This window comes from Rhodamnia argentea, chromosome 3 (assembly GCF_020921035.1).
Source record: "Rhodamnia argentea isolate NSW1041297 chromosome 3, ASM2092103v1, whole genome shotgun sequence".
In the NCBI taxonomy this organism is placed as follows: Eukaryota; Viridiplantae; Streptophyta; class Magnoliopsida; order Myrtales; family Myrtaceae; genus Rhodamnia; species Rhodamnia argentea.
This window is the reverse complement of record NC_063152.1, coordinates 35,231,605-35,256,536: the sequence shown is the minus strand read 5'-3', so window position 1 is coordinate 35,256,536 and position 24,932 is coordinate 35,231,605. Positions and strand designations below refer to the sequence as shown.

Here is a 24,932-nt window from a genome sequence, read left to right as displayed (position 1 = left end):
TAGCTAGGCGACAACTATGCGTGAAAGGTGGCGACACAACAGTGCCAATGTGCACATATTTATATTTTATGCATTTCGTAATAATTTCAACTCTTAGATCAATTGATAGCGGTACTATAATCACTTCTGTCTAACATCTTATATACGGAAGTTTTCATAGGGCTTTCATATCTTGCATATTATCCCGGCAATTAAGGATTATCGGGCTATAAACCATTATTCGGGAGAAATTCATTTAGGAAAAAGTTGAGTTGATGATCACACGGTACTAACCGTGTTATGCTTGCCATAAACTTTCTTCACAATTTCTCTCTTTTTTTTATTTTATTTGCCAGCCACAAACTTGTGGCTAGCATTTGACCGTTGATAGTGGACTGTCAGGCTAGCAATCTCTATTCATTTATCGTCATGATAGTCATACTCTTATTTCATCAGTCAACAATCTACCGATTGATAAAAGTAAAATAATCTACCGATTAAATGAATCATGCAACTTCTCGATAGCGGCGTATTCATGAACGCAATTATTGCGACCCTTTTGCTATATGTGCCAAGTGATCTTCAATGGCATGTGGTAGCACATGAAGAAAGAATGGAGGCTACAAAGGAAGGGTTTACTAAAGAGAATTGCATGGTCCCTGCCTTTTTGCACTGGGGAAGTTCAGCCCTTCTTTCTTTTCTGTTTTTCCTTTCCTTCTGCTTCTCTGCTTTTCTATATCTACTCATGCTCATCTGTTGCTATGCTTGCTTAGAAAGCTAGACAAAGAATACCTACTGTCACCAGATATAAGATGAATACACACATTGTCTCCCACCCTCCATTTTAGTACAGCAATCCCTAAAGCCCCACCAAGGAAAAGCCAAACAACCACAGGAGAGGCTAGCTCCATAGTACATTTATCTTCTTCATCCACAGCAATCTCCAAGACTAAACTGTTTCCTCTATCCAAACACTGTGTCTAGAGAGAGAGAGAGAGAGAGAGAGAGAGAGAGAGTGATGGGGAGAGGGAGAGTGGAGCTGAAGAGGATAGAGAACAAGATCAACAGGCAAGTGACCTTCTCCAAGAGGAGGAACGGGCTCTTGAAGAAGGCCTATGAGCTCTCTGTGCTGTGTGATGTTGAGGTCGCACTCATCATCTTCTCCAGCCGTGGCAAGCTCTATGAGTTTGGCAGCTCTGGACCTTCTGGGTACAATCTCTCTCTCTCTCTCTCTCTCTCTCTCTCTCTCTCTCTCTCTCTCTCTCTGATTTAGTTTATCAAGTTTTCTCATTGGTTTCTTTTTTCTGGGATTCTTTTCTCTTTTGTGGGTTTCATCGAGAGTATTGTTTACCAAGTTTTCCTTTTTCTTTCCCGGGAAAATTATTGTGAAAAAGCTTAATTCCAAGAAACCAAACTCCGGTTCCTCGTCCTCCTCCAAGTAAAAATGTTAGCTTTTTAGCAACAAGTGGGTGGTCGTTTCCTCAGTTCTCATTTTCATCTCGTCCTTTCTAATGCCATTTTCATCACTTGAGCTGCAGTGAAGAGCTTTCTCTCTCTCTCTCTCCTCTGAGAAAGAGTTTTTCTTTCCTCTCTCGTTTCTGGTTTTTCCTCAGTTCCCCAGTCCATCTGGTAGTTTGTCAGGGTGTGTTCGCTTTGGGGGGCTTTTCCCGTTTTCATGTCATCCTTCTTCATGTGGGTTGTGTTGGATCTCTCAAAGGAACCGCCAGTTCTCAGTTCTATTATGACATGTTGCCAATGCAAGATCGACACGTTTCCTGTCCTCTCTTTGTACTTTTGCTTCTCTTTCTTCTTGTTTTTCATGGAAATGAATCACAACAGTGGTAGTGGGTGCTGTACGAGTCTCCTCTGAAATGATCACCTGAAACCCAATATTCCCCATTTTGCTATCCACCTGAAGCGAAAACCTTGTGCCCTCTCTTGGACCTCTGTGCAAGTTGGAGGATCTAGGGTTCTTCAATGCTCTCTCTCTCTCTCTCTCTTAGAGAAAGCTAGCTGCACAGTGCCAGAAGAGTGTGCGGGGGTTTTTGTCTTCATGTCTTTTAGTCGTTTGATCATCTGGGTATGCACTTTCTTCTTCAAGATAACTTTAAGCACCCTTCAGGTGTGAGGGTGGTGCAGATCCATCACATTCGTGTTTTCCATGGACTCTCTCTCTCTCTCTCTCTCTCTCTCTCCTCGTGGGAAGGTGTCAAAGTTGGGTCTTGACATCCTTCGGTTTTGAGGTCAAGTAATGACTTCTTTCGGTGGAGCTTGTGCCCTCTCTTGGACCTCTGTGCAAGTTGGACGATCTAGGGTTCTTCAGTGCTCTCTCTCTCTCTCTCTCTCTAGAGAAAGCTAGTTGCATAGTGCCAAAAGAATGCGTGAAGCTTTTGTGTTCAATCGCTTCTTTATGTACAATCTGTCTTCTCTTTTCATTAAGCTTTTCTCCATGCCCACAAGAAAGACCATGTCCTTGCATCAGACTAATATACTAAGATTTTCTTCTGAGAAAAAAATGAACAAAGAGGAAGACAGAATTTTTATCTGTAGGTGGCATTGCTTCGCCCTCTCTCTCTCTCTCTCTCTCTCTCTCTCTCTCTCTCTCTCTCGGGTAAATTTTCTGTATTATCTTTTCTACTTCCTTTGTCACAAAAATGCAGCATATTTAGGTAACAAATGGAAGCATTCCCACAAAAATGTAGCCCCAGATGTTTCTTTGCCTTCTCAATTAAAGAACTTGCAGTTATAATGGTGAATAACTCTCTTTAATCCTACAACAAACAAGGGTCGGATCAGACATGCATAAAGAGACAGTGCAATGCAGCAAGTGTTTCCATTGATTAATCATATGCCATTAGTTACAACCTAAGACTTGCAATTTGTGGAGAGAGTCTGTTCCAGTTGCAGTACAAGGACAAGGAGGGGCTACTTTTCATTATTTCATCTTAACATAGTTTAGATAAGTACTTGTCAGCTCTCTCTCTCTCTCTCTCTTTTTTTTTTTTTTTTTTGTGGTTCTTGTTATTTGAATCATTACTGTCATATTGACCAACGAACATTATTTGTGTAATGCATACCTTGATCAAAAGGGCACTTCTCTAGTTTCATGGTGTTATAGCTGTTCCTTGCCATCCCCAGTTCACAATTTAGTATCTGATTTAGCACGAGGGCAAGTCCGTTGATGGTCATTGTAGAAAAATTCACACATTTCAAGTGATTTATCAAGAAGATTGGTGTGATTGTAGGACTTTGTTCTGTTTAACTCTAGAGTTAGAACAGATATTTGCCATACTAGAGCCCCTACTTCCAGTAGTAATCTAATGGCATGTTTTCCATTTATATGCAAGATTTGCGAGTTCATACTGGTAAAACGTAAGAGGCCAAATGGGATTAACCTATATTCATCAGGATGCTAACAGCAATGGTTATAGGTTCTTTTACAGGTTCACGAGTATTGTTAACTGAATCTCTAATAAGGATTGGTTATTAACTTTACATAGAGACACATTTTGCTGATTGTGGATGAGTAGAAAGTGAAAACCATTTGCTTAAATAGTTACTTGTTCAACTGACTTTAATAGTAGGAAATATTCACAACCCCAAGCTGTGAAATTTCTCATACTAGAATCACCTACGGGGGGCAGATTTTCTTGGCCACTTGCCCAATTTTTTGCACCGTTTCCTGAACCCGTGTTTCGTAAATTTTGTTTTTGTTGTGCAGAAAGTATTTGAAAGTTGAGATTCAAGATGACTAATCTTTTCTACATGTCTTCTCTGCAGCATATATAAGACGCTCGAGCGATACCAACGTAACAGCTTCACTACTCAAGACAACAGTGTTGAACGTGAAACACAAGTTTGTATTCATTATACCAGATATTGGATTTGCTGCTCAATAAGCCCTTTCTTTTGGTTGAAGCCTGGAACTTCGTATTGATTTAAATGATCTTATTGTTGTTAAACAGCATGCCGAGACTTCATATGTGACATGTTAAAACAGCTGTACGATGTTTCCTTATTTTCATGCTATAATAAATGTGAAGCATTAGTTTCCCAAAGAGATTCGTTACATTTAAATATCAAATTTTCGTTATAATGAAGCGGAAGAGATGTCTGTCTTCACTTCACTTGGTGCTTTTTCTATGATAGCAGAACTGGTTTCAAGAGGTATCGAAATTGAAGGCAAAATATGAATCTCTTCAACAAACTCAGAGGTTTTGCTCTTTTCTTATTCTTGCCAAAATATCACCTCATAGGTTCAAGTATTAATCGATCTATTAAGTTGTTATATGCCAAGGCCATAATCTGTGCTAACATGGAGCACTGAATTAAGGCATTTGCTTGGAGAAGACCTCGGACCGCTGAATGTCAAAGAGTTGCAAAATCTTGAGAAGCAGCTTGAACAAGCTCTTGCACAAGCTAGGCGAAGGAAGGTAAATTGATCTGATTTCCCAAATTAATCATCTTTTGAAGGACTTTGATACAACTAATCATGCATATTGATTAAGGTGTAATGGCTAATAGATCCATGCAACTAAATATTGAACAAGGTGAAAGGGAGATCCATTCCGACCAAAAAAAAAAAAAAAAAGGAGGTCCATCATCGACACATTCGAAGCTTTTATATACAGTTCAAAATTTGGTTCTCTCCTATTAATCTTTATCGTTATTTCATTTCTGACATAGGAAAAATGGTGTACTCTAAGAGTAGTTGTCAATTAAAACTAAAAATCTTGTTACTGTCATCGATCCTCAAGAGAAGCTATTTTTCCATGTCTGCCTTTTTCCAAACATAAACTTAGTAAGATCCTGAATTTACACTCTCTTTATCTCTATTTTTGTTTCCCATATTGTAGACACAACTTATGTTGGAACAAATGGATGACCTCCGCAGAAAGGTAGGTAGTGTATTTAGTAAGTTCTGAAATCGATCTCTACAACTTACTCACTTCTCATTGGATCGGCATCATCTCAATTTAGAAAGTAGATCAGCTCATTATATTCTTCTGTAAATTGCCTGAAAAAGGCTTGAAGAGTTGAAAAACAGTTCCTGATATCTATCATCTCAACTGAAAATTAAGTTACTGTTCAACTATGTGTGATGATTTCATGAGTGAGTCTGTTTATTGTACAATTGAGAGGATCCATATCCTCCATTTCTAAGCTAATCCCCATAGTATCTAAATGCGATATCTTTGGCCTTTGGCGACATAATGGCAGGAGCGGGAGCTCGGAGATCTTAACAAGAAACTCAAGTTCCAGGTATAAAAAATTGTTATTTCAATACATTATACTTCACACTCATGACAAGATCGATATCCTTAAGAAATTTTCAACACCATCACTTGATGCTTGATGATTCATGTTTTCTCAGCTGGAGGCAGAAGGCCTAAATCTCAAGGCCATTCAAGGGCTTTGGACCTCCAATCCTGATGCAGCAGGAACTAGCAGCTTCCATGTCCACCATTCTCAACCCAACTCCTTGGAGTGCGAACCCGAGCCGGTCTTGCAAATCGGGTACTCTCTCTTTGCGTGTTTCCCTTTTTGTGACTCTTTACTGATCATATGAGTTCCACGAAAAGTGCATTGTGTTGACAATGTGTTGATAGGATCTGGCTTAGTGGTGGACAATAGAACTGCATGCAGTATCTTCAGTTGCGCAGATGAAACTCGTACGAAATAACATTTCAAAAGAACAACGCTATAGGATTCAGGCGGGAATACATATTAGGAGTAACAACTGAAGATAATTACGAGACAACAGTGCCATTCCGATGTGGTGCGCAAAACAACATAGGAAGATATCAAGCACGCCATGAGGCGAGAGTGGACCCGAGCATGTCTATAATAAAATTGACATCATTCAGAACTTTTCTTCTTTGGTTTGAACAGATTGCACTGACTTGTATAAAATCATCTAATTATTCTAAAATAAATGAAGTTGAGGTTAAAATGAATACCCATATGCTGCTGTGTTAATTATTTCAAGGGTTATAAACATTTCCTGTTTTCCTCCTCTGCCTCCTTTTCATCATCATCATCATCATGATCATCGTCTTCCTTATCTTCTGTCTTCTTTCTTAGTCTTCTTTATATCTTTTGTTCATTTATCTTTTCGAGCGGTGCATGAACAGGTACCAGTATGTTCAAGCAGAAGGTACAAGGAGCATTGCTGGTGAAACCAACTTCATTCAAGGATGGGTCCTCTAAACAACATATGGAACAGAAAAAAAAAGTCAGCATCTTCTATGAATATATGACTGTCTATTAGATTTCTTGTCCTAGACATACTTTTTAAGCATTGTGTTGTTTCCAATTGAGTTGGCCAGACCATCAAACTCACTGTGTTCATCGCGCAAGTGGGGCGCATGCCATGTAAATATATATATATAGCTCTATGTTGTGATGCATTCCAGAATAGACAGGAGTTTCGATTACAGGAACAAATAGTATGTGCTTCAAAAAAATCTCGGCATCATGTATCCTCGTCATATACACAGTCCATTAGCCATACTTTCAACATATGTAGCAATCGTAATGCACTTTCAACATACACAACAACTATGACGGCATCAAAATTTCGGTGTGTTAGATAACCATGAGCAGCAGTGATGCTGTGTGCTTCTCTTTTAGACGTTACTTACTGTTTCATTCGAACTCACAGTGGAATGACTCAGATCTTGTTGTAGTGAAGATATGGAATTGGACTTGTGCAGAAGCAGGCTATGCCTTTCTTGGTGGGAAATTCAAACTTCCCTGGGGAATGAAAACGGATTTCTCGGTTCCGAACTATGTAAAGATTTTCAAATTTTCCCCGTGTCCATTATTCTCACTCAGAAATTAATCTCAAATCTACTGGCGCCGCACATACAAATGCAACTCAATCCAGAAAATTTTGGCAGGGAAAATTTGGATAACCTTATTCCAGTAAGCAGTAGATTACAATGTCTCTCCTCTTAGTTTCTTTAAAACCAAAAGCAGAAGAAACGGACATCTGAACAAGAGCAGAGTCAAAGAGGCTGTTCAGTCATTTAAGCAATTGGACAAGCCAAGAAGTTTGCTTCTCTATGCTTCAGTTCTAATTTTCAAGCCCACTACTAACCAAAATAAGGGCGTGTCCAAATAACAAGCGTAACTAAATTAGGGTCGGTACACCGATTGCATTCTTGATTATCTTTGTATATAGGTATATCTTGACAAATTTACTTTAAATTGATACACTAATAACAAATTTATCCCAAACTCATATGGATTTACAAGTTGATTTGCCATGTCAAATCTTTTTTTTCTTTTTTCGTTTTTCTCTTTGTTTCCCATGTCAATTGAGTTATTGCAATTTGTCATCCAGCTTAGGTAATTTCACAATATTAACGGAAGCTAACAGAGAGTATATACATCATGAGTATGCCAGCTAGTGTTTTTGCGGACCCAAAAATTAATTTAGAATAAATATTTCACAGGTAGTACCAGTTTAGGATTTTTGTGACTCAAAAATTAGTTCAGGAAAAACGTCTCATCCATTTACCAGTTTGATATTTTCATGGTAGTAACCGTCTTTATAAGGGATGATGGTGCTTTTGATAAGAAATCCATCAACATTTTGACCATTTTGTTTACGATACAGAGACAGGAGTATAATTTCAAAGCTGTTATTGGGCGGCCTTTAAGAGCATGACTCTACAACTGATACCACTTTCTTTACTTTCATTTATCAGACAATTTCGAAGCTTTTTTCCAAAAAAATAAAGAATAGAAAGCTCTACTTTTCCCCCGGATGATCGGGGAGCTCACCCCCAGAGCCCCACCGCCGCAGCCACATCGTCCATTTCATGTTTCCATCAATTAAATCAACACGATGCTTCACCTAGTCTAACAGTATGTATAAATGCTGCACCGACACGAGAAGGGTCAAGCTCAAGAAACGCAAAGCTAGCGCCTTTCGCATTGTACATGGTATTAATATCTCTTGCAGCGGAATAAGGGTAATCGAACTCGCCCTTTGGCATCAAAAGACTCAGGTCAAAATCAACCCCTAAAAGCCAGAATTCGAAGTGTTACTAGCCCAAGCTTCTCACTTGGTTCTTTCGATTCTCTTTTGCCCTTTCTGTTTACCAAAGAGACACAAGTTTTTTCCAGCAACCCCACTTTCCCAATATAGATTACGTGGTCCTCGGGCTGTGCATAGGCAATGACTCCAGCATGCATTAGCAAACATGCCGCGATGCGGCTTCCATCAAGAGTCGCTATACTCTATTTTGGTGATTTCCAATTGAGGGTTCCGAGAAGAAATAACTCTGTTGAAGGTAATCTCAAGACAAGAACTGGCACGCTGATCTGATAGTCTATTCATGCAGTCCCTTCCCTGCTAGGGGGCACCGTGAAAAAAAGATGAAAGCACCCCACTCTCTCTCCCTCTCTCCCAGATCAAAATACACTGGAGCAGCAGACAAATGCAGCCTTTTACCTAACATGAAGCAAGAAAACCAATAATCAAACAATCTCATCTGGTGTCCGGTCGCTGTCTTCTAATGAATCATCGTGCTGTAAACAATGAGAGAACAGTGCAATTAGGAGCGGGTTTCTTCTTAAGCAGGACACGAAGTCGTCCTTGCTCACCCTTCCATCACCATCCTCATCAAACAATTCGAACAGTTCATGAATCTGCAAGAACACGACGCAAACTTATCAACAAATCTGTTTCGACATATTTATTTGCTGATTAGCATTTCTAAATAACCCAAAACAAACATCAGAGTGCGGGTCTGTTACTTCTTCCTTGCTCATATTCATCATGGTTGCTCTAAGGCTATCTTCCAACTGTTTCAGAAGCAACAAGAAACCAAAGATTAAAGGAGAAGGTTTTATTTGAAAAAGAAGACTACTGAAATTGTATAAGGGTTGGAAAAGAAAGGCCCACTTGTTCCTCTGAGATGTAACCTCTGCCTCCTACATCACATTCCCGAACTGCCAGTTGGCAGGCTTCTCTAAATAACGGTTGCTTCATAACGTGAGCTGACCCGAATAAAAACTGCAAACACAGTAACAAATCATTTCGTTCAAATTTCAACAAGAACAGCACCAAAAGCCAAGTCCCTAGACAAATTTATAAACATAGTTTAACCTAGCATCTGCTGATCACTTCCCTCAGTTTTAGAGGAAGGTGTGATTGCTATCAAAACTCAAAGGGAAGATTACCTGCTTGAATGTGATTGTTCTGTAATTATCCACGTCAAGGAACCTAAATATCTGTCATCCAAAATATTCTTACTTAAAATGAAGACAATGGAAGAACAATAATCAACTTACAAGATAAATCTGAGTCTAGTTTCACTTTGCTAATGTTTTCCCAATTTCACGGTCTAAAAGTAGGGAAAGTGACCGAAACCAGCACTAGAAAACTTTGCTCAAGCACAATTATAGAATACATTCATATTACTAAACAAAACAAATTTCTGGAAACTCGATAAGCCATGAATGTCATGCCATGTATTTTAACAGGTTTTAAATCTAACATTTTTGCAAGGGGGATGGGACAAGCAAGCAAAACTTTAAAAATCTGAAAATTCCATGTGCATAAAAAGATGAAATGAGCAATGAGCAGAGAGGCAAGCGCCAAGCGCTTAACTCTGGAGCATCAGTCTGGCTATGAAGAAAGGCTTAACTTAGGGATCACTAACCTCTTCAGAAAGAGTAGAAGCTCTCAGTCTCAGACCCCTCAAAAAGCCATCCATTGACACACGCCCACTGAAAGAGAACACTAAACGTTCAGGTCGCAAAAACCTTACAATAATATGACAAGCAAAGAGAATACACTCATCTCAACATCTTAGCCATGTTTTCTGTTTCATTTTGTCACATTATTGACCAGAATTGTAGTCACTAAATAGTTGTGGTCTTATGTTTAAAGAGAAATAAAGCAATAGTGCACTCTACAAAGGCGGCACCAAGAAAAATTAAAGAGCCCAAAACCAAAAAAGAGCTTATTTGCAAGATAAGGAATCCACAGGAATTGACCTTGACACCAGAACGATAAACATTCTCATGCCGAAAGGCAAATATCACACCAAGGAGGGAGGAGTTTCTCACATGATGTTGCAAAAGCAGCCTCACATGGACAATAACCTATCGTGCATCATTCCTACTAATAAGCAAACTAAAAGAAAAGTGAACATTTCTACCAGACAGAGAACCTACAGCTTGAATATATAGAATATAGCCTTTGCTAAAACCTTGAAAGAGGCAAGGTGCTAGGGCATTAAATATTTTCAGCAAATGGGCAAGAGTACCTTGAGTCTGGATACATCGACAGAAACTTTTCCAGCAAGTCAACGGCTTCCATGCTGCTCAAATGGAAGAACTGAAACAAGAGGAAAAAATTTTATGTAAGTTAAATAATCCATCAAGACCAATAATGTTAAAAAAAATGAGAATAAATTCATATGGATAACGTCTCATACAATAGCTGTCCTGTCTACAGAGTACCAACGAAAAATTACAGTCTAGCTTCAAACAAAATGCATGATCTTTCTTGTGGGTCTTAATCTGGATTAACATCTAACATTAATACCTGTCATGCCTTCAGAATAATAAAGAAAAGACCAAATGACAAAATAAACCCAACCATTTTTTCGGTTTTCGATTATATTCTGACCTGTTAATCCTATCAGAAAAAATACCCATAATTTCAAATTTGTTTCAAATCTATCCTAGTCTTTTAACACCATTCGTAAGAGAAAATGTTTTGTTAGATTCCTTTCCAATTTTCGATTTTGTCTTCTTTTTCTTTTTTGTTTATATGTAGGATCCCCTCTTTTTGATTTTCAATGTGGCAGCAAGACTGTTCTAGGAAAAACATTCTCTATCACTTATTGCCTACCTATGCTAAAAGAAGGATATTAATTTAAATCTGAAGAAAGGAGATTTATTTATCCCATGATTCAAGGGAAATATTTAAGAGAGAATAATTCAACCAATGCAAAATTCAAGGGACAATATTTATCTGGCTTCATATCAACCCTTTTCCAATGTATAAATTTTCAATAATTAAAAGTACTTAAATTTTTTGTATGAAGAAAAAATGAAAAGTTCGGCTTTTAAAAAATATGGTCTTAGTTGAATTTTATGGATATTTAAGACTAAATAGGAAAAAATGGTAATTACAAGACAATTCACGGAGGGAGTCTAACCTAGTAATAGAATTGATATGCTTTCCAAAGCTGAGGACTTATATTGATAAAAGCAGAGAGATGGGGATAAAACTGAAAAAATGATAAATCATAACTTTTTTTTCTTTTGCTATTTGGCCTAAAGAAGACCTATGCTTTTGTCTCTGCCTCTCTAACAGCACCTTTTAATGGTTACTATACACAATAGAAGCTCATATGATACAAAATTATAAAAACTGGTCAAAGGATCACCTTCCAAAATCGAAGTTGATAACAATAAAACAACAATCCAAAATTTTCCCCGCTTTAGCATTATACAAGAATCATTTCATCGAGGAAAAATGCAGATGCTAATGCTGTAGCTCCTGTTTACTGAAGATGCAGATGTAATGACTATCCATACAAGCAGAATCAAAACAACTTAGTGGCTTCTCAACTTGCAAGCATAGGATGACTTATTTATAAGAAATAGAAGAGAGAGAGAGAATATCATCACATTTAAGAACTTACAGATTCCACCTGTGCCATTTCAACAATATAACTTGAAGGCTTCTCCTGCATCATGTGAAACGAACATTTGAAAAACAAACGTGGGGATGACTGGCTTTGAACACTCTAATCTCATCTCTTACACGCACAACTAAGATGCCATTGAAATTAACAAATCAAAGATAATATTCCATAATTCTTCCGGGAGTCTATCTTGATTTCTATTGTATATGTTTAAAGTGAACACACCGCACAAACAATCTGTTAGTTTCCTCCTTTCACAAGATTCAGAAGACAAATGTAATCAAATTTATGCACCAAGAGAGACCACCTAGATTATGTAAGTTTTTGGAGCTTCTACTCTCGTTGTAAAGTTTATATTGCCAATAAATCAGACTATAGACTAACCTGCTTTGACTCGGAAGCTTTCATAAGAAGCATCACGTCCCCATAAGAATGGGATGTTTGGGTGACGTTTAGCGCTGTCGCAATAGCATGGCCAGCCTACAAATATCAGAGACAAATTTAAATTATTAAGACAGAGAAAAGACGCAATAAAAAAAAAAAATGCTACCCTAGTCTAACATTCTCAAATTCCCGAATTGTTCCATTGCTGTATATCACTATCTGGGAGCTACTTCCTGAGATCTCTTATTCGTCAAGACAAGTACAAGGAAAATTATAATACGTATATACTCACTCTCTTTGCAAAATGGACAGCAGTTTCTTTTGGGTCCTCAAGCGGATAAAGGACGGGAAGGTATTCCACCTGATAAAATCCAAGAGACATCAATGAAAACTGAAAAATAAGTTACAAGGTCTACTACTTCAGCTGGCAAGTATAAACAGAAAATAAACCTACACCATTACCAGTGTCGATAAGACTTAATTTTCCGTAATGAAATTACCCACGTGGTAACAATACTTACTGAAGAAGGTAGCAGAAAATATTGAAATAAATCAGAAACACCTCTTGGTGTTTGAGAAGTTTGAGAAGCTGATATATCTATGAAAACATGAATCCCACACCTAAGAACTGAATGAACCACCGCCATGTTGCCTTGGCATCATCTAAGCAGTCATTTCTTTCCTCAAACATGGCAACAAAGATAAAGTGCCAAAAATGTTGAAACAAAGTTCAAACCCCTACCCTTTTTCCTCCCCTGACCACAAAAGAACAGGTAAATTACACAGGTCATCACTAAACTTTAAGTGATATTTACAACTACTACGCACTGACTTTGATTTAAATCGCCAAATACACTAAACTTTCAATTCTTTCACTCGATGCATTTTGGCCAGAATCCGGCCAATTTTATTGTGAACCGCAAATTTAGCAATGACATGACATCTTCAAAAACCATGTATCCAGCAGGTCAGAAGTTGCTTGAAAAAAGACTGGTTCTGACCAAAGTGCATAATTGCCAAAAGAAATCAAAAGTTAGTACATCGAGTGATCGACATCAAATTTCAGTGAACTAATTGCAAATTCCACTCAATTTCAGTGACCACAAACGGAACTTATCATGAATACACGAGAGAGAGAGAGAGAGAGAGAGAGAGAGAGAGAGAGAGAGAGAGAGAGATCACCTCCATGAAATTGTGAAACTGGGTGAACATCCTGAACATGAGCTTTGCCAAGGAGACATTTCCCCTGTGCACAATCAAGAAGAAATAAAATCAAAAGCCAACCAGAGTTAATTTGAATGATAAATATCGCAAACAGCACCAGGGACACAGTTACAAAAGGAAAAGGAGCCTTACCAGGATTGATCAAAGTGTACATGAGGATAACGGACAATTACTGGTTGAATCGGGTAAGAAGGGATAAATGCACCAAGTTGAAACGAAATAATGACCCTTCCATTAGTAGTTGTTCCCTCAGGAAAGAGCAGAACCCGAGGATATCTATCACAGGAAGCCTTTCTCTGTATTTAGAATTAGATCCCTAAACCACATTTCTGTATCAAATAGCTTGAATATTGACTAAAGGAATGCAAATTTAGTTCGTAAAGCAACTAAAAGACCAAAGACTTATAGTTACTGTGATATTCTACACATGAAATCCTTGAAAATTTGCACTAAGAACTATGATGCAATGACTAAACATAGTCATGTTCTAATTCGCAATATCCAAAGCAAACAAATAGATCCAAAGGATCAACCATACTCTTTCTGTAACACATCTATTCAGGCAGGCCAACTACTGAGAGGCCTATAGAATCGGCAAAACAATGAAATGTGAGGAAACATAAGTACCCAACTTCCATGAGTATCCAGAAAACGAATGAACCACAGAGAATATCAGATTATGACATAAACGGCCATAACTCTTTTTTACACGTCCAATTTTTCAAAATGAATTTGATCATCCCGGAGATATCAAAAGAAAAAGAATTTTCCAATATGAGTATGCAGATTGACAATGAGCACTAAACACAATGTGTCCTCCTTATGGAGGGAGCATGCAAAACAATAGTTGTTTCATGACATTGAATGATTTACAACATAGAGTTTAAAAAAATGCACAACAACTGGAACAAAAGAGAAATAAAAGCAGTAGACTATCTCAGCACTGAGTTGATAATCCTTCTTTACAAAAAATCAGTGGATTGTCCAAAAGATTGTCACCTCAAACCAAGTTTCTTGGAGGACAGAATCTTTTTACCTTTATTTCATTTACCGCATTCTTCCTCGATGAAGGAACGAACCTATTGACATATATCACCTGAGAGCATAAAAGAACTGTTAAGTAAGAAAACAATTATGGTAGACCAACTACAACTTCCACACATTATGTGAAAAGATCAAAATCACAATGTAATGCTCCAAGATTACCTGCATAGCTCTGATTATAGTTCCGACAAAGGGTATGGAATCATGGGACTCGGCAGCAACCATGGTAGGGAACAACTCATAAAAATAAAAGATCGGGTCAATATATGACACGTGGTTTGACACGACTATAGGAGCAGTCTCCCTTGGAGCAGGTTTTCCTTTTCTTCTTATCCACTGGTAGCTGCAAAGGGTGAGACGCAATCAATCACCCATCAAAGATATTCAAACAACTGGAGTTGTCCAAACTCCAAATGATCACAAACTGTTACCACCCACAATTCGGAGTTCGAAATTTTCCGAGTCCAGCAGATTTTGACGAGTCTGCCACTTAGGCCACAAGGGATTAAATGTACAATCTACCACATTCTAGCCGGAAAAACCAATCAGCTTAAAGATTCAAACATTTTTCACCCCTACCATAAAAGAACTCTTGTTCTTGAAGTAACACCTAAAACGAAATTCCAGAGAGCTAGAGAAATTAAAACAAAAACAAAAAGCAAATTCGAACTCACCCAAAGGAGAATAAAATACAACGGGCACAAATCCGGGTCACCCACATGAGCCGACACCTCCATCTGGGCATCGGATTCTCCTTATCCTTCCAACCTAGAAGAGCCAGTTTGGTCCCAACGAACCCCACCGACAAGCAAACCCCGAAAACCACAAGCCTCACCAAGGCGATTGGCAAGCACAACACAATCTTCACCACCTCGTAGACCCCATCGACCTTCGCGGTGTGGTTCAGGAACGGGTCGACAGTGCTCGCCGCTGGCACGGAGAAGCTCCTGGAGCCCAAGAACGCGAAGGGGTTGGGCCTCTCCAAGTGGGTGTTGTTGTGGACGTGATTATCACTGTTGTTGTGGTGTTGGTTTTGGGTTTTGGGTTTGTGTTTCCGAGGGTCTTGCTTGGAAGGGGAGCGCCCATTCTGGTCGTGTGTCGACGCGCCATTATCGCGGATGGTGAGGACGGAGTGTGGAGGATCGGACGGTTGTCGACGAGGAGGGAGGAGAGGGGAGGCGAGATCTTGGTTCGCCATTCGAAGAGTTCAGAAAGACCGGGAAGATTTACACCGAGAAACAGAAGACAGAGAAGAATGTGGCAAAGCGAAGAACGACAGGTAGGGAGAGAGTGTGTGTGTGTGTGTGGGTGTCGGGGAAGAATCACTCGTAGAAAGGGAGAGAAAATGTGGCAAAGTGAAGGATGCTGGGTACAGAGAGAGAGAGAGAGAGAGAGAGAGATTTGATGTTTTCTGGGATGTGCAGAGCGTATTGGATCTGCCTCTGTTTCTTTTACTGTCATGTGCACTTGGACTTTTTCCCGAGAAAATTTTTTCCAAGGCCGAGAAAAGTTTAGTTGGCCTGGCCACCGGACCGTGGGTTGATCCCAATCTTTGGCATCCTTGCCTGGGAAGTGGGAAATGCCTTTTCTGAGTAAAAAAAAAATTGGCAGAGCAATGTTAGTTGCGTCTTAGATCTTGTGGAAGGTGAAATTATTTTCTCTCAATTTAAACTCGTTTCCAATTTATGAAAACCATATAAATTAATTTTTCATTGTCCAAACAAAAACAATTTTCTTCTAAATCCATTTGTCCAATGGAAAATAGATCATTTGAAAAATGTTTTTTTTAAATAATAATTTTTATCGCTTACAGAAATTAAACAGGGAATTTTCTTTTATCATCCGTGCAAATATTCAAACATGAACCATTATCAATAATAATTCCAAGCGATATAAATAGTAATTTTTTTAAAAAATATTTTTTAAATTATTCATTTTTTTGCGAGCCCGTCTCCATGGGTTGCCCAAGGTTACTTTTCGAGTCGGAATAGCTTGTGTATGGAAGCAAAGGTTTTATGCAGACGAAACTTCTTATGCAGACTGGGTTTTTCCTAAAACGAGAAAAAAAAATCACTCGAAAATAAAGAAAAAAAAGGCATTCCTGGTTATCTTCCACTCCAGCGCAAGCGCGAACCCCGACACGTCCCCAGTCGGCATAAGACGACACGCGTTTTATCTTGCAGCAGAGAGAGCAAAACGAAGCCCCACCGTTCACATCGCGATTGAAAACACGTCACTAAAACGAGGGTCAACCATGACGTTTTGGTGGGGATCCAAGTTATCCAACACCGCAAAAGCGTGGCTTTACTTTCCAAAGCCCTGTGATCGAAAGTTGTGGCATTATCATTACCGTACACGATGCTGGCCTCACCCTCTAATCCCTTCTTTCTTTGATACTTGTCCGTCAATTTCCCTTTCTAGCGTCCCGGAAGGCGGCCGACACGACATGAAGGGTCCACCAAGTTCCTTCAGACATAAACACGTTTTGCTCTGGCGAAGGAAGGGGCCATCAACGCGAGAAAAAGGAAGGGGTCATCTGTGTACTGTTCTTTTCATTCGTTTTCGACGAAATGAACGAACGAATTTGGAGAGAGAGTTACGTCAAAGGATTCACTACCCCGTCCCCTTGGAGACGGAATCGGATGGACGGTCCCTTCTTTTATTTTGGGTTGAAAGACGGACGGTCTTCACCTTCCTACAGATCGCGCGCATTTCGCACTTTTCACACCCCTTTGTGGCTGCTCGATGAGAACTAGGGCGACGTCGTCCCGGAATTCAGTTCTCTTCTCTTTACGTGAGGGCGACTCGGCAACAGATGAACATTATAATAAACAGTTTTAAGGGCTCTTTCGACAAGCTCTAGAATCAACGCAGTCTAACGAGTTTCCTGACGCTGTCTGCCGAAACTGACGGTTGAGATGTCTGGGCATCTTTTCTTTTGGACCAGAGCCCAGAACTAATCCCTTGGTTGTTCAAAATCATAGAGTGCTCGCTGGGATTAGAAGCCCATACCCCCAACCATGCCCATGATTTTGAATTGGGAGAAGCCTAGTTCCAATAGTTCGATCCATCATTTCCGGTCCTGTCGTTTTCCTCTAGAACCGAGATTGAGCAAATCAGTAATCGCTTGAGACCTCTCCCGGAAGTTTCCTGGAAAGCGTCTCTTTGAGTCCTTGCAAGCAACTTTGCCTTCTGAACTTACCATTCCCAGTACAAACTTAATCTAATTCAGCAAATGCACAGCTGGCTCTGCTGAGTAAAACTCAGGAAACCGACGACTCCTCATCGTCACTCGAGCTCAACCACTGCTTGTTACTGCTGCTATCCGAGCTACGAACATCCTCAACACCAACAAGTAATGTGCCGTTTGGACTTTCATCCCAATCCATAGGGAACTGTACATCCTCCAGAGGCTTATAGTCCTGCCCTCTCCATACGACAATCTGTTCCTTCTCAAATGTTACAAGGATGCAAGGAACTAGGTCCTACATGAACAAAAAGGTGGAACATTATTGCCAACGTATTATACTGTCCACACGCATGACATTGCTATCATCCGTTTGTCCAGATGATAGCAGCAATAAAGAAGACAAGGTGGAGAAAGCTCCTCAAAACTAGTACTGAGGAGACTTCCTCTTATCAAATAGGAACATACACCATTAAATGATACCCTGCTATTTGCATAGCTGAATATACCGTCAAGCAAGTATTCGATACACTTTCCATCTGATGAAGGATAAGCACTATAAGCCAAGGAAAAAAAAAGAAAAAGAAACACAAGTGCTATACTGCGATAATCAGAAGCTACACATTAGAAGGGCATCATTCATATACTATTTGTTTCATTCATATCCTATTTCTTGCTAAATGCAGTAGAATAGCCACTAGCAGAATCATTTAGCATAAGATGTGACATATTTCTATAAAGATAATATATATTAAACTTATAACACATAGAGACTTAAATAAAACGCGAGAAAAATGTAAGGAACTGGAACTGGAACTGATAAGGGAGATGGACAACAAAATTTACCCTAAGTTTGCAGCCTATTTTCTTATAATCACTTTTCTCAAGTCCCCGGCAGTCTATCCGAATGAGCTCATTGGTGAGAAATGCATCCCTGACCATTGGTACCAGACTGCCATAGTACCCGTTTTTGGCTGCATTTGCAAAATGACTCAGAAACAGCATTTACAATGGTCCAACAAACCAAGAAAATATGAGAATAAAGATGCACCGAGTTTTGTTAGAGCAGGCACAGCTAGTCCTTTTTTCCTCATTTCCTTGGTTTCTTCGATGCTCAGGCCCTCGATCGTGGTTTTGATCAACCTGGGATATATAGGTTCATGGGGTTTCCACAACATTAATGGTATTGCAGGCCTTCTCTTGGAACTATAGTTTCTACCTCTGTACAAAACAAGCTGACCACCATGTCTATGAATAATCTTTCCAAAGGTTTTATCCTGAAAAATGCACATTCAACTTGCATTAGAATTTTGGCCAAGAAAACAAGAGACTCACATTAGAAGATCCTATACTTAACAAGGGTACAATAGCAATTATATATAAAATAATGAACATCTACGCGCCACTTCTTACATAGTGAATGGTTTATGCCAAATTTCACCATAAACATGGTAAAGAAGTTCAAGCACCAAGAACAAGAAATCACCCAGATGATCTACAGGAAACAGAAAGAAACCAGTGCACAACAAATCACTGTCAAGAAAGAAAGATCCAATTCAACCAAAAAAAAAAAAAAATAGAGTGAAACACAAAATACCTCCAGCTGGAAGCAAACATTTTTCATATCAACTGTCGGGAGACCCATACATTTAACCCTGACTGCCTCAGCACGCCTCCAGTGATTATGGATATCATTCAACATGTTGTGAGTTAAGCCATCTCTCCCTACATAAGGATACAAGAACGAAAATATTACGAAAGAAGCGGTATGCATGCAAAAGTTTTTCAGTTCAAATAGGTAGTTGTAATATCCAAAAAGAAAAATAAAGAGCATTTATTCTGACTGGCTTGACTTGAATCGTGACTAAGGCCAAACTTACAAGATATAAAACAAGGAAACATGCTTGAAAATCATGTTTTATTCCAAGTATTTGACAATAGAATATGTTGGGAACGTGCAGTAGAAGCCCAAAACCTACATCGGGAAAAAACCAAGAGGGAGCCTAAAAAATCTAAGTTCATCAAGGAGTTGGACCCACCTTCATTTGGTACATGCCTCTTTGGGGACACTCGATGACATCGGTTGTAAGTACATCGTAGTGGAGTACTAAAGATCTCTTGAGGTGCCATGCCGGTGATGAAGGGAAAGGAAGTAAATTCTCCCCATCATTTTCTGGGAGAAATCGTGACAAGAGTTGCTGGAGTTTCATTAGATAGGTGATACTCTGACTTGACTCAGTTATGGCGTATGTGTTTGGGACACACGAGTGAGGATAGCGATGCTAAGTGAGAGGGGTTGTTGAAGGGTAAGAAGATAGGGAAGCTGGACTTGTGTGAGCACTGCATATTTGGGAAGCAATGCCGGATTAATTCAGTACAACTATTCAGTCGACCAAACAAAAAGGTTGAACATATTCATTCGGATGTATAGGCCCGTCTCCGGTTCCTTCAAGAGTAGGTACTCGATATATGCTGACATTGATCGCTGATTATTTGATAAAGGTATTAGGCTTTTTCTGCACGCTTCCAACAAAATCCTTTAATGAGAGAATACTACAAGGTCTCTTTTCCTCCCAAGCACGAGAGGTTTACACCCTATTTAACCTGGAGGAAAGGGCCCATATGAAGAACGCATATATCCGTGTCAATTTTGCAATCATGTCAAATCGTCCATTTAAATGTATTGTTTACATTTGATCGTATTCCTATTGCACTAGTATTGTGTTTAGAATTGCCTTGTATTGCGTCCAGCATTGTGTACACCATACTTTTACATAGTGGATTTAGAGTCGTATCTCCCCGCCCAGATTTCATAATCCGCCCCAGGACTTATTCCAATTGTAAGAGCTTGGATCGACTCTTTCTATTTGCTGTGATGTTCATGAATGGTGAAGAATACTACAATAGTGGAATCTTTAAATTTATTCAAGATTGGACTACTTCATTGGTTTGTAAAGTATTTCGGTTTCATTAATGACTTCTACTTTAGATACGTCTTGGCACGGGATTATCCGGACGAAAAAGTCAAACCAGATTATCAAGCAAGATTTGATAGGTAATAGTCAACAAATCAAACATCAATAGCCAGGACATTGAGGGATATCGGGAAATGCATCTAGAGAATAGGTGTGATTCTACCTCCATTCGCTCCATATGAATAAAGGAAGCAATGGCATATGTCACACTCATCAAACTACCACCATCGTCATGTTCTTTTTGCTTTTATCTTTATTTCTCAAAATAGAAGCAGTGCATACTGCATATATCCTAGTTAAACACAAAAATTAGTCATAAACAATTAATATGACAGAAGGAAAAATATTGTCTGGAACCAAATTTCTTGAAGTGAAGAATATTTACAAGAGGTACCCCAATAAGATAACATGAAACAGCTCATAAAGCTATGATTGGCACAAATCTGTGTTCAATCTAAGTCTCCCACTGTTGGAGAATAACAAGCTCATTAAATTAAACTTGTAAATGATGGTTGATACTGAAAGAGCCAGTTATTGTTTTTATCAGACAACAACTCTCCATCAGATATAGAATTCAAATATTCCAATTTCTCTGAATGAAAGACTAGAACTTTGGATGGTGATATTCGATGGAATCACCTTTATTGGTTCAGCTCTACAAATATTTGTCTTCCACACTACCTCTCTAACAGCAGAAGCTGCCACATCTTATGTATCAACAAGGTGACACAAAACTTATTTTATCAATCTTGTATTGGCTTAGAAACTTAACCCTCTTCACCTTGAACTAAGGCTATAGGTGCATCACCTAAAGCCAACATACGTGATTGTTGAAACAAATAAATATTAAACCACGCATTCTTCTAACAGCTTAAGCTTTTAGAACAATTGGCTGTAGTCCCATAAAATCTTTCATAATATCGGAGCGGGAGGTCCCGAGTTCAAACCTTTCCAGACCCCTATTTGCCTCTCCCAATGAATATGCCCACGCTTAGTACTAGGCAAAAGACCGGACTAAGCTTGAGGGGGAGTGTTGAAATAAATAAATATAAAACCACGCCTTCTTTTAACAGCTTAAGCTTTTAAAGCGGTTGGCTGTGGTCCCATAAAATCTTTCGGTGATCTTAGTCGCTAGACCTATATATATCCTTAATGATTAGTATTTAGTCATTTTCACATACAACGAAAAAATGTTTCGCCTTCCAACCCTTGAGACCCCACAGAATTCCATGGCTCAAAGATCTTTGACAGTTCCTAATTTCAATAATAGTACATTTATATTCATCAGCTATATAGCCCCTGCCTTTTTTAATGTCCTTTTGATCATTAAATCTTTCAGGTCTGCAGCAGTGAAGATGTACACTGGAAATATTTCATGAATTATCCCTCTTGTCCGCATGTGTCTGCCTCCTCCAAAAATGGTTTTTCCATCAATCAACTCTGTTTCAAATTTCAGTATCAAGCTCGAACTTTGGCCCTTTAATTTAGTCCCGGAAAAGGAAGCCAGATGGGTAGTTCCCACTCTTCCAGGAAAAAAATTAGAGCAGCAAATTTGAATTTCCTACTTCCTCATTAAGAAATTAGCTAACTATCCAACAAAATTAGGGTCCGACTGAGGAAAAAGATTGAATTTATCTAACATCTAGGATTTGCTCCGCGTATGCTCTGCATTGAGTCTGAATACAACATTGAATATTAAATTCATGTCCTATATGAGTCTAAACTCTATTATCCAATAAACAGAAATTCAAAAGTGGGAGAAAGAGAGTATATTAACTGTAAACTTGCCGACACGCGCTCAAGATTATTACTAGAAATACTCACATGTATGCAGTCAAGTAACAAAAGAACCAAATCTAAAAGCAAACCATACCAACACAATCCTCGTATATCACAAACAATTCAACAAACAACACAACCACATACACAGATAGGAAAAACGAACAACATACCTAAATTAATCTGCCTTTTGGTCCTGTGCCTCTGACACCTCTCAACCAAAATCTTCCGCTCAGCCCCAGTGAGCGGCTCCCCCTGGATACTCTCCCTCATCGCCTTCCTCTTCTCCTCCAACTTCGGTTCCTCCACTCCCTCCTCCACCGACCTCACCTTCCGGTCCACCGCCGGGGCGCAAACCCCCGTCCACTCCCGGTTGACCCGGCCCGGCCCGAACGGCGAGTACTTTGGCTCCCTCAGCCCTATCGGCCTCACGTTGGGGCTGCTCTCCGTGTAGCTGAACCTGAAATCGAACGGCAGGTCCGACTTCACGGCTTTGATCTTGGTCCGATCGAGCGACGAGGGCGGTCGGTACGGCGGTTTGGTTTTCTTCTTCGACGGAGGTTTGGCGCCGGAGCTAGAGCTTTGGGGATGGAGAGACAGCGGGGGTTCGAAGGCGTAGAGAGAGCGGAGCCTTGAGGAGGAGGCCGGGGCGGGGGCGGAGGTGGAGAGGAGGTGGCGCGTCGAGAGGAGAGAGAGAGGAAGTGGTTTTTGGCGGGAGAGCTTGGTGAGGATCATCTCTAGGGTTTTAGGGGTTTAATGGTTGAAGAAGAAGGAGAAGAAGAGAAGCAGAAGACGAAATGGAGGCAAACGGGGTTGAATTTTACGGTCGACACTGAGAAATTGAAAATGAAGTTGGCCAATTTGAGAAAAAAATGAAGAGTTGAGTCCTTCTTTGCAAAAGATTGGGGGAAGGGGAAAGTGGCAGAAAAGTCAGATTTGTTGGACCCAATGTGAATTAGCCCAAAATTTAACAATAGAAAAAAAAAAAAAAAGAGATACCTTGAAAAATAAATCCAAATCATTGTTTAAGTTAAAGAGTTTGGAGGGGAATATTGTAACTATAAGAGAAAATTCTAAATAACAACATGAAATGTCTTTACTTTCTCAAATAAGAATCTGAAGCATTTTTATTATTTTAAAGAATGGTCTAATTAACATAAAAGAATAGCTTGACCAATGACCTTTTTTTTCCTTTTTCCTTTCTGCCTTTTTTTATTTTTTAAAAAATGATCTAATCAAGGGCATTTTCATCATTTTTTTTTTTTTTTTGTATTTTTTCCTTTCTACTAATTTTCTTCCCCCTTTTTTTCCCTTCCTTCTCACCGGTGGCTGGTCTCAAGCAATAGCCGATCACTAGCAAAGGGTGGGCAAGGGTCGCCTCACCCGTGCGAGGCCATCCTCGAGGCCAACGAGGGCCTCTCTTGGCCCTTGCCAAATTTGGGGAGGCCGGCCCTCACATGTGGCGGACGAATGCAACCTCACCCGGCCTCGCTGGTGGTCGACCATTGACAAGAGGGAAGGGAAAAAATGAAAAAAGAAAAGATAAAAGATAAAAAGATGAAAAGAAAAGCAAAAAAGAAAAAATATATATAAATGACGAAAATATCCTTATTCGGACTGCGTGAAGTATGCGCACAAGGATGTGTTTTGTTTATAATTGCAGCATCAATTAAGGAAATCAAAAAAGGAGATTCTAAAAATAAATGCGATTGACCATATACTTTCTATTTTTTATTACTTTGAACGAAATGCTAGAACAAATCGTTTCCTCCATAATCTTTTTTTTTTTTTATAGTTCTATCTTATTTTATGCTACTATACAAGCTACACTGTGTGCGCTATGTGCCATGTGCTAATTGCGAAATATTGCTCCTTCCTCATGCGTCCTCACCCCACTCTTCCCGAAGGTTCCTCTATAATCATGAACGCCGCCATTACATCGCTTATTACTTCAATGGATTGGACTTAATTTTAGATTTGATGGTATTAAGGTAATTTATAGGGTGGACACCAAAATTGTTTTCTACATACTATAGATAGGTAAATAGATTAAATTGGTGTCGTCTATTTTAACACGTATTGGATTAATAAATCGACTTTATCCACAATACCCCGACTTTTAATCAGTAAATGATTTTTATTTTATTTTATTCTCAAGTAATAGTTATACTTGCAATATTTAACTAAATTATATTTAAAGGAGAACATTAGCGTTGTTTCGGAAGGGAGAGTTCGCATTTTGTATTGTGCGTGGGGTGCCATTCTTTGCTTTCACTTCACTTAGCATGATGATGTGACACGACAGCGTCTTCTGCAGATCCGGGCAAGAACACTCAGTTGCTTGGAATGGACTTAATGAATCCACGTGCTCCATGTTCACGACAAGCCCACCAGCCATTCTTGTCTCGAAGGGCTTGTATGATAACGATTTTAGTTCTTTAATTTTATTTTCTAGAACAAAAAAAGGATGAGGATCGTGTTTGGTAACGTAAATGATTCCGATTCTGATCCCGATAATGATTTTGGAGAAAAACAAGAAAAAAAAAAGTTAATTCCGGAAAAAATATCACTCTGAGGATCACAAAATATAAAGAAGTTTCACATTTCTCGTTTTTCCTTTCCAGTTCTCTCATCACTTTTCACTTGACATAAAACATAACGAGATATCATTTTCAAAGAAAA

The 24,932-nt window shown here is 39.2% G+C and overlaps 3 protein-coding genes across 3 annotated transcripts; 1 reads left to right on the top strand and 2 right to left on the bottom strand.

The window, feature by feature from the left end:
• Positions 1-776: 776 nt before the first annotated feature.
• On the top strand, positions 777-6,317 carry LOC115725933 (agamous-like MADS-box protein MADS3). Its single transcript, XM_030655603.2, has 8 exons — positions 777-1,188; positions 3,760-3,835; positions 4,132-4,193; positions 4,313-4,412; positions 4,836-4,877; positions 5,200-5,241; positions 5,354-5,496; positions 6,114-6,317. Exons 1-8 carry the CDS (start codon positions 998-1,000, stop codon positions 6,187-6,189), a joined length of 732 nt encoding a protein of 243 aa, XP_030511463.2. The 5' UTR covers positions 777-997; the 3' UTR covers positions 6,190-6,317.
• Positions 6,318-8,209: 1,892 nt separating this feature from the next.
• LOC115725930 (lysophospholipid acyltransferase LPEAT2) lies at positions 8,210-15,679 on the bottom strand. The gene is made up of 15 exons (XM_030655598.2): positions 15,640-15,679; positions 14,984-15,600; positions 14,472-14,652; positions 14,302-14,361; positions 13,398-13,561; positions 13,224-13,287; positions 12,334-12,402; positions 12,042-12,137; positions 11,655-11,699; positions 10,266-10,336; positions 9,657-9,723; positions 9,175-9,225; positions 8,897-9,007; positions 8,749-8,796; positions 8,210-8,640 (listed from the first exon to the last, which is right to left on the bottom strand). The coding sequence occupies exons 2-15, from the start codon at positions 15,505-15,507 to the stop codon at positions 8,470-8,472; spliced, it is 1,722 nt and encodes a 573-aa protein (XP_030511458.2). The 5' UTR covers positions 15,508-15,600; positions 15,640-15,679; the 3' UTR covers positions 8,210-8,469.
• Positions 15,680-17,249: 1,570 nt separating this feature from the next.
• LOC115725924 (CRS2-associated factor 1, mitochondrial) lies at positions 17,250-23,055 on the bottom strand. The gene is made up of 5 exons (XM_030655588.2): positions 22,424-23,055; positions 19,094-19,221; positions 18,548-18,773; positions 18,343-18,470; positions 17,250-17,794 (listed from the first exon to the last, which is right to left on the bottom strand). Exons 1-5 carry the CDS (start codon positions 22,983-22,985, stop codon positions 17,573-17,575), a joined length of 1,266 nt encoding a protein of 421 aa, XP_030511448.2. The 5' UTR covers positions 22,986-23,055; the 3' UTR covers positions 17,250-17,572.
• Positions 23,056-24,932: the final 1,877 nt, after the last annotated feature.

What these genes read in the sequence shown, in the direction of transcription:
- LOC115725933 (XM_030655603.2), top strand. Translation starts at nt 998, where the DNA reads ATGGGGAGAGGGAGAGTGGAGCTGAAGAGGATAGAGAACAAGATCAAC. An exon ending in CACAAGCTAGGCGAAGGAAG is followed by an intron (nt 4,413 to 4,835) that starts GTAAATTGATCT and finishes CCCATATTGTAG; the next exon opens with ACACAACTTATGTTGGAACA. An exon ending in ACAAGAAACTCAAGTTCCAG is followed by an intron (nt 5,242 to 5,353) that starts GTATAAAAAATT and finishes ATGTTTTCTCAG; the next exon opens with CTGGAGGCAGAAGGCCTAAA.
- LOC115725930 (XM_030655598.2), bottom strand. Translation starts at nt 15,507, where the DNA reads ATGGCGAACCAAGATCTCGCCTCCCCTCTCCTCCCTCCTCGTCGACAA. An exon ending in GTACACTTTGATCAATCCTG is followed by an intron (nt 13,288 to 13,397) that starts GTAAGGCTCCTT and finishes GATTGTGCACAG; the next exon opens with GGGAAATGTCTCCTTGGCAA. An exon ending in TCGATGTATCCAGACTCAAG is followed by an intron (nt 9,724 to 10,265) that starts GTACTCTTGCCC and finishes GTTCTCTTTCAG; the next exon opens with TGGGCGTGTGTCAATGGATG.
- LOC115725924 (XM_030655588.2), bottom strand. Translation starts at nt 22,985, where the DNA reads ATGATCCTCACCAAGCTCTCCCGCCAAAAACCACTTCCTCTCTCTCTC. An exon ending in GCCTGCTCTAACAAAACTCG is followed by an intron (nt 18,471 to 18,547) that starts GTGCATCTTTAT and finishes TTGCAAATGCAG; the next exon opens with CCAAAAACGGGTACTATGGC. An exon ending in AAATAGGCTGCAAACTTAGG is followed by an intron (nt 17,795 to 18,342) that starts GTAAATTTTGTT and finishes TTGTTCATGTAG; the next exon opens with GACCTAGTTCCTTGCATCCT.